The 15581-nt window shown below is 36.1% G+C and overlaps 1 protein-coding gene across 6 annotated transcripts; it reads right to left on the reverse strand.

The window, feature by feature from the left end:
• Positions 1-10281: 10281 nt before the first annotated feature.
• LOC140961481 (type IV inositol polyphosphate 5-phosphatase 7-like) lies at positions 10282-15360 on the reverse strand. Of its 6 annotated transcripts, none has more exons than XM_073420036.1 (14): positions 14870-15360; positions 14691-14775; positions 14494-14581; positions 13869-13937; positions 13558-13663; positions 13366-13470; positions 12524-13268; positions 12251-12444; positions 12003-12111; positions 11766-11914; positions 11407-11655; positions 11157-11249; positions 10826-11007; positions 10283-10684 (listed from the first exon to the last, which is right to left on the reverse strand). In XM_073420036.1, the coding sequence occupies exons 2-11, from the start codon at positions 14718-14720 to the stop codon at positions 11436-11438; spliced, it is 1815 nt and encodes a 604-aa protein (XP_073276137.1). In that variant the 5' UTR covers positions 14721-14775; positions 14870-15360; the 3' UTR covers positions 10283-10684; positions 10826-11007; positions 11157-11249; positions 11407-11435. The 6 variants fall into 6 exon arrangements, with proteins under 6 accessions (XP_073276135.1, XP_073276132.1, XP_073276133.1 ...); XM_073420035.1 differs by having other exon boundaries at positions 14691-14780; XM_073420034.1 differs by having other exon boundaries at positions 10282-10684; positions 11157-11227; positions 14691-15360.
• Positions 15361-15581: the final 221 nt, after the last annotated feature.

Consider the following 15581-nt stretch of genomic DNA (forward strand, 5'->3'; position numbering starts at 1 on the left):
AGCACCAAGACAACACTTCACTCTCTCATTCCACTACCTTGGCCGAAATTTCTCACACACATTCCCTCAAAAATTTTTCTCTCCTTTTGTTCTTCAATTGTTGGAGAAACAAATCTCTTCTCAAAGTAAAATCCTCATATTTTTCTAGTGCAAAATATGAGAGGATCTACCTAGTTGGTGGTGGGATTGATTTTGAAGGTAGGAGGAGGCTTGAAGATTGTCTACCATACTAGAGCTAAAGTGTTTACACTTTAGTTGGAGCCATCATCAACCTCAAGAGGTTGATAGGTAAAATTTCTTAAAACCCTATGTATGACAAAGGTGATTAGTATATGTTACACACTAGTACAATGGTGTTCATTTTTCTCAAAAATTTCGATTTTCATGTTTAGAAAACAATTTTGTGCTTCCGTTGCGATTTCGAACACCTAAAATCGATCCCTTTCATACATTTCATGCTTGTTTGAGTAATAGCAATGATATTTCCCAATATCATGCTAGATTAGCTAGGATTTCCAGAAGAAGATGTCATTCGTTTTATGAGAAATAAAAATGAATATCAAAAATTCGAGTAGTTGAAGCTGAAGCAGCTACTTTCTAAGTAACAGAAAGAAAAGCAACGACTGGAGTGAGAGAGTCAGAGTCGAAAAGAGAATTACTCGCTTTTTTCTCTCATTCAAACTGTGCATGAGACTTTCATATCACGCGGCTCCTAAGTGATAAAAGAAAGAAGACGAGGTCTTCTTCCTTTTTTTCTTACCTTCCTCGCGTATGTATAAGACCAAATCCATTCAATTTCTAAAAAAGATTACTAATACTTATCTTTTCGAGGAATCCTTCTTCAGTGGTTGTTAGTGACTTGTTTTTTCAATCTTTTCGAACTTGGTTACGTAAGAGCAAGTCAGAAAGATTGAGAAATATAACCATCTGATTGAATTCGTTCTTGATAGCCATGAAATGATCATCTTAGCTTGATCATTTTGTCAACGGATGCTCTTATTATACTCGTAGTCTCTGAAGGATGAGAACCAACTATGTAGCATCTACATCAAGAATTCAAGTATTGTATACGCCATTAGCCCGATCCTTTGTAGGAACTACCTGTAATAACGAACTTGAAAAATGGATCTGTTTATCATAAAGAGACTCGTCGTTCCTGAGTCTACTTCACCTTTATTGTTATTCGAACAATTCAAAGTTCTGTTTTGGTTCGAGTGAGGATAGCATTTCTCTTCTACATGCCCATAGAGTTTTGAAAAATCCAAACATCTTAGAGATAGATAGAGATGTAGGAATTTCTAGAACGAACCGCACTCATTCATATACGTCAAGAGTCTATTGATGAAAAAGAGCTGAGAAAAGTTTGAACCCAATTCCTACAGTAATGAATATGAGTGCGATTGAAATTCCCGAGGAGTTATACATTTGTGCATTGATAAGAACATTCACTGTTTCTTGAAGTCGATCTCTCATCCGGATAAACCATATAATCAAGAGAAACCATGTACCAGAATAGAAGAGTTTGCCCCACCCATGAGTAAAAATTTCATAGTAGTCTCATTATAAACCATACATCTTTCTTGGTATATTCAGATAATAGGTAAGAACATAAACTGAAGTATTATGGAGCTACAAAAATAGTTATTAAATAGTTAACACTGCATAAAAACATTCCTCTTAGTATGTATGAAATGAGTGAATCATGCACTTTGGTATCTTATTGAATTGTTATTTATATTTAGGTTCGACTCGATAACCTGTTCCAACGGAGCGGGTCAATATTTAAACCAAAGGTGAACAAGCATAATACAATTACCTATTGCCAGTGTGGCAGTGGCACGCTAGTCTATTCAATTTTGTTAAAAAAAATTCTTTCTTTGCCACTAGAAAAGTTTCAATTTACCATGGCAAAAGGAGTACGCTGCAGAAACCACGCCTGTAACTTTCAGATTTTGATAAAATGTTCTTTAAAAAATTAAAACCCTCTTGTATATTCAAATTTAAAGGTAAACCTATATATTTTTTTTTAAAAAAATGAGCTAATTATAAAATTTTTAATGAGCTAATTAGAAACCCTTATATTGTTTATGAAACGTCCTGCCCTTTTTATTGCTTTGAAAGTGCTAGAATTTTTTTTTTCCTTTAATTTCGTCCATCCCATGAAAATATTTTTATAAAATATTTTACCCTTTGAAATGAAACATCAACCAACTAGCATTTTAAGAAATCAATGAAATCGTCAATTTGTTTTACCAACCCTAAAAACAATAATTTGAAAAGAATAGCCCATACTAAACCTCTCAAAAATCTCTCAAAAAGCATAAATAAATAGTCTTAAAATCTTCAATTATAAATCATGATTCATAAGTCATAAGTGCGGAAATAAGTAGAAGCGCTGGTCCTCGGGTTGTGTGCGTCTTCAGTCCAGTCAGATCATCCGTCAAGACCTCCCTCGAACTCACATGCATCCATCACACCTAGTGAGTCTAAAGACTCAACACACCATAATCTTTATAACAAGTAATACATATAAAACCACATGCAACAGTGAAAATACTTTTAGGTGAAAATAATATTTCATGACATGCATAAACCTTGATCTTTTCCTTTATTTTTCCTTATCATGACATAAAAACATTTTAACATGATCATAAATATTTTCCTTTTCCCTTTTTTCCTTTTCCTTTTCCTTTTTTCTTTGTTGAATTCAGATCGTTAATTGTGACTTTCCTGATTATGATCATAAGAGTCGATGGATCCATCTACATGTAACCACAGTACTGGGCGGCAGGGACATCAACAACACTCTCACCGGTCAACTGAGCCTTGGCCTATCATGATTCGAATAGAAATACGATCTTCGGGGTTCCCTCTGGGCTTTTTCCCATAAATGGGCTCCCTCTGGGGCCTTTTCCCCTCACGACATTTCCATTCTTACCGTTACCACATATTCGCAATGATGGAACACGATCGTCGGGCTCCCACTGGGACCATAACCCTCACGACGTCGCCAACATTAACGAATTAGTCACAATAACTTCACATCCTTCAACATTTTTCATTCACATCACTTAGAAAAATCATGAATAATATTTACATTTTCCATTTTGAAACCAAGCATGCAACATGTATTTTAAATGCCTTCTTTAAATCATAAAAATTCCTTAGACATTTAAAAATCATATTCTAATCATGAACAATTCATAAACACTTAAAAATAATCATATTTTCATAAAAACAGCATTTAGGGCACTGCCATGACCTTTACTAATTATAAAGTGTAAAAAGACCGTTTTACCCCTAGACGTAAAATTTCTCGAATTTGACTTTTTCTTGAATTCATTGAATCTAACATGTCCTAAATAATTATTTAAGCCTACATGAATTTTTCCATATTTTTATTTAGCCTAAAACGAGGACTTTTAAATTAATTTTTAAATGTGACTTATTAATGCGTTTTGATCCCGAAAAATCCCAAACCTTAATATAAAATTCCCAAATTAAAAACTTAGACTTCTAATAATTATTTAAGCTTAAACCTAATTTTTCATTATTTTATAAAGCTTAAAACTAGACTTTTCAATTAACTCGTTAATTAGCGTTTCGTGCGGCGATTAAATCCCGAATAAATTCAAAACTCGTTATTTTGATCCCAAATTTTTAACATAACCTTTTCATGATTTATTCTACCCTTCCAAGTCATGAGCCACCCCCGTGGCCCCTTGGATTCAATTTTTGTTCTTTAATTTTTGTTTTTTGACACCTTATCGAACGCACCGAGCCATCTCCTAATTTACCCGAGCCACGCCCGAGCCACCTTGAACCAAAACCTAGCCAACTCACCTAAGGACCTATTGTGCAAGCCCAGCCCGTAACACAAGCCCTAGCCCGCTCAAAAAGCTCCTGGAATCTCACCCAAAATCTCCATGTGTGTGTGTGAGACTCCTAAGCACATAAGGACTCCTAGCCCCCCTAGGACTCCTCCTAACCCTTAACCATCGAGCCACCCTGACCCTAACTGAGCCTAGACCATGCCTAGACTCAACCCAGACCTAGCCCAACCCCTGAACCCAGTAGCGAGCCACCTGAAGAAAAACCAGAACCTGCGCGCTACCTTGTTCTCTCACGGGTTACCTTTCTCCTTCGAGCCAGCTGCGATCCAGCCGCCTTAACACCTAGCCCAACCCTAGACCATCTCCCTTAGACCCCGTAGGACCCACTTGGCTCGCCCCCAGGCCAGCCGTGAGCCACCTTCATCAGAAAGTTCAGAGACTTGCTCTCGCGCGAGGAGTCCCTTCTGCATGGGACTCCTCCCCAGCTGCGCTCCAGGGGCTAGGACCCTTCCTGACCCTGACCCACACCCAGAACAAGCCCTCCTCGAGACCTGGTCGCACCCCTTCGCCCCATGCATAAGAACGAGTCCCTTGAACCCAACAAGCACACACCTAAGTTAAAACTCACGGCCCCTTATTTCTGTTTTTAGCCCACAATTTCCAGCTTTGATCTACCCTTGTTTGCAGTGTTTTTGGGTGATTAGGACTCTTTAAACTTGTGTAAAACATATCCCTAACCTTTCCTAATCATGGCAGCACCTTTTTACATAATAAAATCATGAATTTGCATCAAAAACTCAAGTTTCCCCATGTGTGCATGCAATATTCCGAGAATAATCATAAAAACTTTATGCTTTCGTACACACGATATTTAAAACGATAATACGATGTGGTAGATGAGAAAAGAAGATGTATGGCGTGCCTTTGCGTTTTAAACGCACGAAAACCGTTGACGATTGAAGAACGGCGACGAAGAGACGATGGCTTGATGTTTCCCTTGAAAAATTGATGCTTTTCCCTTCATAAAAATTTGTGTGTGCCGTGACATGTGTTGAGAAGAATTTCAGAATTTGTGAAGTGTGTGGCCGTGTGGTTGGATGCAAGGTGTACGGTTTAGGTGCTTTAATATATTAAATACACTAATTAAATAGCTAATTAGGCTTTAGGCCTATTAAACCAATCAAATTAAGCCCATTAGTCTCAATTAGGATTTAATAAAATATTAACAAAGTTTTTGTTTAAATAAATTTATGAATTTATTAGCCGGGTTGCCAAAAAGCTCGCATTTTTTTTTTTTTAAAAACCAACACCGATAAAATTTACGTCCCGGCGTATAAAATCACCTAAAAACCCTTTATTTTCAAAAATACTAAAAAGCATCAACCATATTTTAAATAATTAAAAACAATTATTTAATAAAAACATTTTACGTTTTTCAGCCTTCGGTCCCCGTTCCTCGATCGTCACTTGAATAATCCTTTAAAAATACATTTTAATGCAATCATGTAGAAAAATATATTTTAAACATGCAATTATGCACAACATAATTAATTAATGCAACTAAAACATTTAATCAAAATACAAGAGAATTTAATTATTGCATGCATGTGGTTTGCGTGGACTCTTAAAATTTTCGGGGCATTACAATCTTCCCCCCTTAAATTGAATTTTGTCCTCGAAATTCGCTTATCCTTAATAACCCAAAGTTTATATTTAGTTCTAGTATCCCAAAAATCCACGCTTCCGCTGCGCTACTCTGATAAAACTTAAATTCTAGAAGGTCTTTACGTCTCTTTGATCCCAATTAAATTTTCCTTCTAAATCCTTATTTGCAAATCGCAACTTAAGAAAACCCATAATGACTTAGTGCTATACTATTATAACCTTGAATTTCAATTTTTCTTACGATTCTCAATATTAAAAAGATGGATGACCATACTTATCATATATTATTTTCCTTATTTTATACCCAAAATGTTCATAAACTTATCATATTTCAATCTTAAAATCCCAAATGCATCCGCTAACGTTTAGATTTTCAAGCTTAATATCGATTTATCCTTAAAAACCCTTGATTAAAATTTCTTATAATACTAAAACCAAGATATCTCAAGGTTCCAAATATTCTTAAAAGTCTAAATCACCAAAAATTCTTATCATTTAACACATTCACTTCTCGCTTATTGCTAAACTAGTTCCCAAATTCTTTAAAAATCACAAAATCAATTCTTAATTTCCTCAAAAATCATCCTAATTGGTCCTTAAATTTCAAAAATCCTACGATTAACCCATAAATTCTCGGTATTCTTAATTTTCTGTCTACAAGTTTCTCATAATGAAATTTCAAAAATTTTAAACTTATTTACCCAAAAATCAATTCCTATAACCAATCTTACCTTTCATCAACTTAAAATCCCAATTTTATGCATTTTCTTACTCCCAAGGTCGTTGCAATCCTCGAATAATTATTCCTTATGTCTAATTCTCAAAAAATAATTCAACTAGTACCCATGAGTCATCAGTATTTTCTTAGCAAGTCTACATGTCTCATAAGCATTCATAATATTCATGATTAATCTTATAGCCTAAAAAGTAGAATGTCAATACTAAAACCCAAAAACCAACATCGTCCAATTCCACCACAAAGCCAACATGCGTTGAAATCAAAAAGTTTCTTATTTCATAACGTATCACGTATGAAAATTCTAATGCATATAAAACATATATCCTCGTAATGCTATTAAACATGTGACGTGAACATATAATTCATGTACTTATACATGTAACAACATATTAAATCACATAAAGCATATAAAAACTTACAACTTTGAGGCTTGATGACTGATCTTTCCGGCGCTGATGGTGGCACAACCCTTTACAGGACCATTGCTCTGATACCAACTGAAACGTCCTGCCTTTTTTATTGCTTTGAAAGTGCTAGAATTTTTTTTTTCCTTTAATTTCGTCCATCCCATGAAAATATTTTTATAAAATATTTTACCCTTTAAAATGAAACATCAACCAACTAGCATTTTAAGAAATCAATGAAATAGTCATAAAAATGAAATCGTCAATTTGTTTTACCAACCCTAAAAACAATAATTTGAAAAGAATAGCCCATACTAAACCTCTCAAAAATCTCTCAAAAAGCATAAATAAATAGTCTTAAAATCTTCAATTATAAATCATGATTCATAAGTCATAAGTGCGGAAATAAGTAGAGGCGCTGGTCCTCGGGTTGTGTGCGCCTTCAGTCCAGTCAGATCATCCGTCAAGACCTCCCTCGAACTCACATGCATCCATCACACCTAGTGAGTCTAAAGACTCAACACACCATAATCTTTATAACAAGTAATACATATAAAACCACATGCAACAGTGAAAATACCTTTAGGTGAAAATAATATTTCATGACATGCATAAACCTTGATCTTTTCCTTTATTTTTCCTTATCATGACATAAAAACATTTTAACATGATCATAAATATTTTCCTTTTCCCTTTTTTCCTTTTCCTTTTCCTTTTTCCTTTGTTGAATTTAGATCGTTAATTGTGACTTTCCTGATCATGATCATAAGAGTCGATGGATCCATCTAAATGTAACCACAGTACTGGGCGGCGGGGACATCAGCAACACTCTCACCGGTCAACTGAGCCTTGGCCTATCATGATTCGAATAGAAATACGATCGTCGGGGTTCTCTCTGGGCTTTTTCCCATAAATGGGCTCCCTCTGGGGCTTTTTCCCCTCACGACATTCTCATTCTTACCGTTACCACAAATCCGTTACCACATAACCGTTACCACATATTCGCAATGATGGAACACGATCGTCGGGCTCCCACTGGGACCATAACCCTCACGACGTCGCCAACATTAACGAATTAGTCACAATAACTTCACATCCTTCAACATTTTTCATTCACATCACTTAGAAAAATCATGAATAATATTTACATTTTCCATTTTGAAACCAAGCATGCAACATGTATTTTAAATGCCTTCTTTAAATCATAAAAATTCCTTAGACATTTAAAAATCATATTCTAATCATGAACAATTCATAAACACTTAAAAATAATCATATTTTCATAAAAACAGCATTTATGGCACTGCCATGACCTTTACTAATTATAAAGTGTAAAAAGACCGTTTTACCCCTAGACGTAAAATTTCTCGAATTTGACTTTTTCTTGAATTCATTGAATCTAACATGTCCTAAATAATTATTTAAGCTTACATGAATTTTTACATATTTTTATTTAGCCTAAAACGAGGACTTTTAAATTAATCTTTAAATGTGACGTATTAATGCGTTTTGATCCTGAAAAATCCCAAACCTTAATATAAAATCCCAAATTAAAAACTTAGACTTCTAATAATTATTTAAACTTAAACCTAATTTTTCATTATTTTATAAAGCTTAAAACTAGACTTTTCAATTAACTCGTTAATTAGCGTTACGTGCGGCGATTAAATCCCGAATAAATCCAAAACTCGTTATTTTGTTCCCAAAATTTTAACATAACCTCTTTATGATTTATTCTACTCTTCCGAGTCATGAGCCACCCCCGTGGCCCCTTGGATTCAATTTCTGTTCTTTAATTTTCGTTTTTTGACACCTTATCGAACACACCGAGCCATCTCCTAATTTACCCGAGCCACGCCCGAGCCACCTTGAACCAAAACCTATCCAACTCACCTAGGGACCCTACTGTGCAATCCCAGCCCGTAACACAAGCCCTAGCCCGCTCAAAAAGCTCCTGGAAACTCACCCAAAATCTGCATGTGTGTGTGTGAGACTCCTAAGCACATAAGGACTCCTAGCCCCCCTAGGACTCCTCCTAACCCTTAACCATCGAGCCACCCTGACCCTAACTGAGCCTGGACCACGTCTAGACTCGACCCAGACCTAGCCCAGCCCTGAACCCAGTAGCGAGCCACCTGAAGAAAAACCAGAACCTGCTCGCTACCTTGTTCTCTCACGGGTTACCTTTCTCCTTCGAGCCAGCTGCGATCCAGCAGCCCTAACACCTAGCCCGACCCTAGACCATCTCCCTTAGACCCCGGAGGACCCACTTGGCTCACCCCCAGGCCAGCCGTGAGCCACCTTCATCAGCAAGTTCAGAGACTTGCGCTCGCGCGAGGAGTCCCTTCTGCATGGGACTCCTCCCCAGCTGCGCTCCAGGGGTCCTAGCCTGACCGTGACCCACACCCAAAACGAGCCCTCCTCGAGACCTGGTCGCACCCCTTCGCCCCATGCATAAGAACGAGTCCCTTGAACCCAACAAGCACACACCTAAGTTAAAACTCACGGCCCCTTATTTCTGTTTTTAGCCCACAATTTCCAGCTTTGATCTACCCTTGTTTGCAGTGTTTTTGGGTGATTAGGACTCTTTAAACTTGTGTAAAACATACCCCTAACCTTTCTTAATCATGGCAGCACCTTTTTTACATAATAAAATCATGAATTTGCATCAAAAACTCAAGTTTCCCCATGTGTGATGCAATATTCCGAGAATAATCATAAAAACTTAATGCTTTCGTACACACGATATTTAAAACGATAATACGATGTGGTAGATGAGAAAAGAAGATGTATGGCGTGCCTTTGCATTTTAAACGCACGAAAAACCGTTGACGATTGAAGAACGGCGACGAAGAGACGATGGCTTGATGTTTCCCTTGAAAAATTGATGCTTTTCCCTTCATAAAAATTTGTGTGCGCCGTGACATGGGTTGGGAAGAATTTCAGAATTTGTGAAGTGTGTGGCCCTGTGGTTGGATGCAAGGTGTACGGTTTAGGTGCTTTAATATATTAAATACACTAATTAAATAGCTAATTAGGCTTTAGGCCTATTAAACCAATCAAATTAAGCCATTAGTCTCAATTAGGATTTAATAAAATATTAACAAAGTTTTTGTTTAAATAAATTTATGAATTTATTAATCGGGTTGCCAAAAAGCTCGCATTTTTTTTTGAAAAACCAACACCGATAAAATTTATGTCCCGGCGTATAAAATCACCTAAAAACCCTTTATTTTCAAAAATACTAAAAAGCATCAACCATATTTTAAATAATTAAAAACAATTATTTAATAAAAACATTTTACGTTTTTCAGCTTTCGGTCCCCGTTCCTCGATCGTCACTTGAATAATCCTTTAAAAATACATTTTAATGCAATCATGTAGAAAAATATATTTTAAACATGCAATTATGCACAACATAATTAATTAATGCAACTAAAACATTTAATCAAAATACAAGAGAATTTAATTATTGCATGCATGTAGTTTGCGTGGACTCTTAAAATTTTCGAGGCATTACAGTTTAATTAACAGGTTTATTTTGCATTCATCTCCTCTGTATTTAATGAATTTTTTGAAGCAATAATCCCTACTATAATATATAAAGTTATATCAAAAATTTAAAAGATCAAATCGAAAATGAGATTTTTAATATAGTAAAATGCTGTGTACTATTGAAGTGCTTTAAACAGAAAAAAGATGAATGCAAAAGGAATTTAAAGTCATGACTCCTCACCCAAATCACCTGGCAATATCTGAAAAATCTATCTTTTTTACTTCGTAATAATTTGCGGGAAACAGTCATTTTCTTTAATTTCCAGAGGAAAAAGAAAAAGCGTGTTCTCAGACAATTCGTAAGTAATGTGTATGGGAAACATCCAAGGAAACCACTTTTCAGTATAGTCACTGGCCAGACACACGAGCATTTGTATTGATAGGAGGATGTTCACAACATATTTTTATATCGGAAATATATTCATAACTCGTCGATTCATGGAAAATCCCAGCTGCCATTCTTGATACTTCAATGTTTTAGTACCATCCTGTGAGACAATACCTGTTTGTTAATGAAGTCATGTCTGATGAGACAAGGTATTCTTTTTTAACATATTCTTGTATGGAGGATGAGTTGATATAAAGAACATTTTTTGATAGAGAATTTCGAGTAACATTGAACATGGTACCTGACCATGGAGAGCCACGAGAGTTTGAAAGAAGATAGAAAATGCCTTGGGGTGGGAAACTGTCGTTCTTGAGATAGCAGCTTGACTCCAAATCAAGATGCTGTAGCTTGGGAAGCAAACGGTGGTCAAAGGTTAATCAAGCTCCATCGTTCTTGTATCGTTGCAGTAATACACATTTACATCTGATCAGAAAACAAGGGGGAAAATTGGACAAATTATCATAAGACAAATTATATGTGATAAGCATCGACAAACATACAAGAGATGTAACAAAGAAGCCAAATCGAACATTCAAAAAGTGCTTGTTAAAGTGAAAAAGGTAATGGCTCACCTTTCTTGGTTAATGAGCAACGAAGTGTACCTGTCATCCTTCAGGTTGAGTTTCTTGAAAATGATCATCACCTGGATTCGGCGGGACCAACAACTAAAGCTGCATAAAAAAAAGCTTCAAAGCATAAGTCAGACTTGGAAACAAGACAATTATGATAATTAGACTATGAATCAATTTCAAAAGAAAGAAGAGTTAAGTGGCTAAGGTATTCTAAGATTAATCACGGCGTGCAGATGTTATACGTCCGTACCATGTATGAAATGTCGACTCTATCTATCCTCAAAAAAAGCTGAGTTCCGTATAACCATGTGAGTCAGGTAACAGTTCCTCCACCTCAATCCGTGGCCTCGTGCTCATGCTTTTCTTTAACTTGTTTGGAACTGATTCAATTTCAGCCCAAAACAGACTCAAAACTGGTCTATGATCAGAAAACCTAGATTCCCCTCGAACATAGGACAACTGCTGAAGCCCACTTCCATACCACAAAATTCGATCACACCTTCGGATTTAAAAGTAACCCCAGATCAGCTCTTCACTTTGCATATGAGGCGATATATATTTTTTTGACTGGTATTGAAATATACTAAATCTCGTCATAATAATCTTTACCATGCAGGTGTTCGTCGTTTCTCCTTCAGGTGCGTAACTTCACCAGCATAGCTGTCTGAATTATGTGAGTACTTGTACGTTGGTGGAAAATATATCATTCCTTCTTTCCAACCCTCAAAAACTCGACCTCCTCTCTGCTCTATCCTCAGCTGGCAAGAAGAAATGTAAAATATGTGCTATTCATCATGTCAAGTAATTATTAAGATAATATTGTATAGAAAAGAATAGATAATATACTTGATCTTTATCTAACAAAGCTTTCCAGTTCTGCATTTCAATAAGAGCTTTGGCTGAGCGGAATGGCAATGCTACTCGGTAGTTCAAATCTCCGAGCCAAAAAATACGGCTACATGAAAATTTATTTTTGGGTAAATGAAACCAAGAAAAATTCATTCAATTTAAAACAATGTGTCTCCACATTCTCATTATTTCCGTAGTTCTCAAAATTTTTTTAAAAAAATATTGTGTTGGTTAAGCTGTCTTACTCATGTTCAAGAACTGTCTCTGGGGATTTCCCATCATCAAGTTTATTAACTCGTGGGAATCTTGTTTTCCGTAAAATTTCCATAACGTCAGCGTTTCTGCGCAGCTCGTCACCATCCTTCTGACCAGATGTCAAGTGACTGCACACAAAGCAAAGGCTAGTCTGATGCAACAACATGCTGATCGAAATAGATCCCTACAACAAAAGCACAGTGCTGCAGCAATTACAAGAACTTCCATTAAATCCTGGAAAAGACTAGTGCATTTGGACTAACCTTATTTCTGAGATAACCCATTAATCCTCGGCCAACACAAGAAATCTTAATGTTCCGAACATGTTCCCTCAACTCACTTCGAATCCAAACGGTCAAAAAAATTCCAACCATTTGCTTACTTGCAACTAGAGAGTATCTTGAATGTTCAGGTATTATACATGCATCCCAACCATTAGTAAATGAATCCTCGACCAAAAAATCCTCATCTAAACCCCAGGTAGAGAAATCACTAGGCCTATGACCCCAAGAATAGTCACTTGGCCTGCAACTCAAATACTCGTTTCCTGGTTGTGGAGCTGGCGAATAGTAACTGGGATAGTGACCAGAAGAATAATCACTCAGTCTCCGACTAGATGAACTGTCACTTGGCCTGTAACCCCATTTCAACGTTGGGTCGAAGTCACTAGCTCTATGTCCACATATTACACCTTCAGAAACACTTAATCGCCTGTCAAAATGAGGTTGGTGGACCAAAATGTCATTCTCCGTTCTCCTATGATGAGGAGTCTGAAAAGACCGACGATGGTAAAAGCTTGAGCCTTTACCGCTGGTTGATCCCTCAAAATCTGCATTCCACTCGACAATGGGATCTGGCATAGGTGGTGGTGTATAGTAACCACTGCCCCCAATATTGCCAGGGGCATTGTTCAATGTTTTTTTAATAATAGCCAGCCACTTTTTGGCAGGTCCATTGTCTTCAGCACCAAGAACATTACCGGCATTCAGAGGAACAATTTCCTGAAATCTATTTAAAAAAGTTAAAAAAATTAATAAAACGTCATTTAAGGAAAGACGGAAAGTTGGATCTATATCAAGGCATGAATCATGATTAAAAAAAATACCCGAGCACATATACGTCTACTGGAGGTGCAGAATGTAGCCAATTATCCAAGTCCATATTGCTTGTTGGCGATTTTCCTCCCACATTCCATGTCGAAACAAAGATGCTGTCTCCATATAAGTGGACGAAATAAGAATTTCTCAGAAAATAGATAAAGCAGACAAAATGAAGAATATATACATATGACACTAACCTATATTTCTGGACATTTATTATCTGAGGATGATCAAGATAGCCGCTCCCTCGCCAATGGGAACATGATCGCGAAAAGGAATGCTCTGTATCCTTTGCTGATTCTTCTGCAAACCCAATTGGGACAATCTCTTCGATATCGTCATAGAAAAAGAAGAAGAAAAAAACTATCCGAATGGACTAAGTTAATATTTGACATCCACGTTACATAATCGTAAATCACATAATTTTTATCAGAATTTCATTGTTAATTAAAATTCTGGGGGTACCTGAGACAAGTTTGAAAGAATGAAAATTAGCCAAAATACTGACCAATATTACTTTTCTTGGCAGTAGACGGCTCCCCTTCTGAGAATCTTTTCCTCCATTCCACATCGCCACCTTAAATTATTAATTATCAACATTTAACTTCTAAAAATCAAATAGCAAGTGATCATATTGATTCATATGTTTTGTGCAGATAGGATACCCCTGAATTACATCCCATAAAGTAGAATCACAATCATAATTAAACAAGAATCGATAACGGAAAGGACATGGAAAGAAATTTCAGATACAATAGCCAATAAGTAGCATATTGTCCCAATATTGAGAAAAATTTGCACAGAACTGGTGAATTAAAAAAAAAGGTCTAAAATTAAGAAATAAAACAGCCAGATTAGATTGTTCTATGAGACACACAAGACAAATCCATTAAAAACAAACCAATAGAATACAAAAAAATCTTGAAATTGTTGTCTTCCATTGACTTACTCACCAGCCAAACCTTAACCACTCCATGATAATTAACTATTGATATAAAAGACACAAAATATGACAAAATTACCAGAAAACAGACACTAAATATAACAAAAAAATAATAGAAATAATAAGAAGGGAGAAAAAGAGAGATTCCAACTTTAAGCAAATTCTCAAATCATAAAACAAGGTAGATCACCTCCATATACAACTTCATGAGCTTGAAATTCCTCACTTTTGGACTTGATGCTGAACCATTTTCCGATCAATTTCTTTGACCATGAGAGCTTCACAATTACAAAATAAAGAACAAATTCATCGAACAAATCCAAATTGAAAAATCCTGTCTTTCAAGAAATTATAAACAAGGGGTGAAAACTAATCAACAGACAAAACCTTGCTTTTCTTGGAATTTCCATTGTTCATTGTTCCGCCTATTTCTCCATGAGATACTCTCTACATAATCTCTTCCCAACAAACTCTGATCTTGATTTGAAAATAATCAAAGTCCCAAAAAGAAAAAAAATTCCCCAAAATTCACAACTTTATAAAATAATAGTTAACAACTTCCACACCTCGAATCTAATGCAAAAAGTGGTCAAATCCCAAATATCCACTTCCAATTTTCTTCAAATATCTCAGCAAATACTCGTTAAAAGCATCCTACTTTCTGTGCATCTCACCATGCATCCCCAATGCAAGATTCCACCTTTTTCTGTTATCCACAAATACTACAAACAAATACACACACAACTATGATACATGAGAAGCAAGAGCCCAAACCCAGAAAACCCAATTCTTTAATCACCAAAAGATGATGCAAAAACTAACTCAAGAACCAATCAATGCTTTAATCAAAGTGAGATATGGGGGAAAAAGTGAGAGTTGAGGTATCCTTTTCTCTTTTCTTGAAACGCAGCCTCTTCCACAGCAGCAGAATTCTTGGAAGACCAAAATGTATATATTTGTAGATGTACGTATATATATTGATTTAAAGAGAGAAACAGTAAAGTGCAAGCATAACTGCAGACACTCTCTCACACACAGAACGTAGTTATTATTGGCTCTCTTTTATTTCCCGAAGCCCAAGGTCGTCCCAGAATACAAGGGCAACGGGCATGTGTAAAACGACCCGGGGCGGTTGCCCAGAGATTAGCCAAATTGGTTACATATTATCCAATGTTTTCATAACTCGCCAAAGGAATCTATCTGAGAATAGTTGTTCAATCGGAAGAAACGATTCAATGGAACGATTGGACATGAGTAATATATATTATNTTTAAATAT

Source organism: Primulina huaijiensis, chromosome 16 (assembly GCF_012295235.1).
Source record: "Primulina huaijiensis isolate GDHJ02 chromosome 16, ASM1229523v2, whole genome shotgun sequence".
In the NCBI taxonomy this organism is placed as follows: domain Eukaryota; kingdom Viridiplantae; phylum Streptophyta; class Magnoliopsida; order Lamiales; family Gesneriaceae; genus Primulina; species Primulina huaijiensis.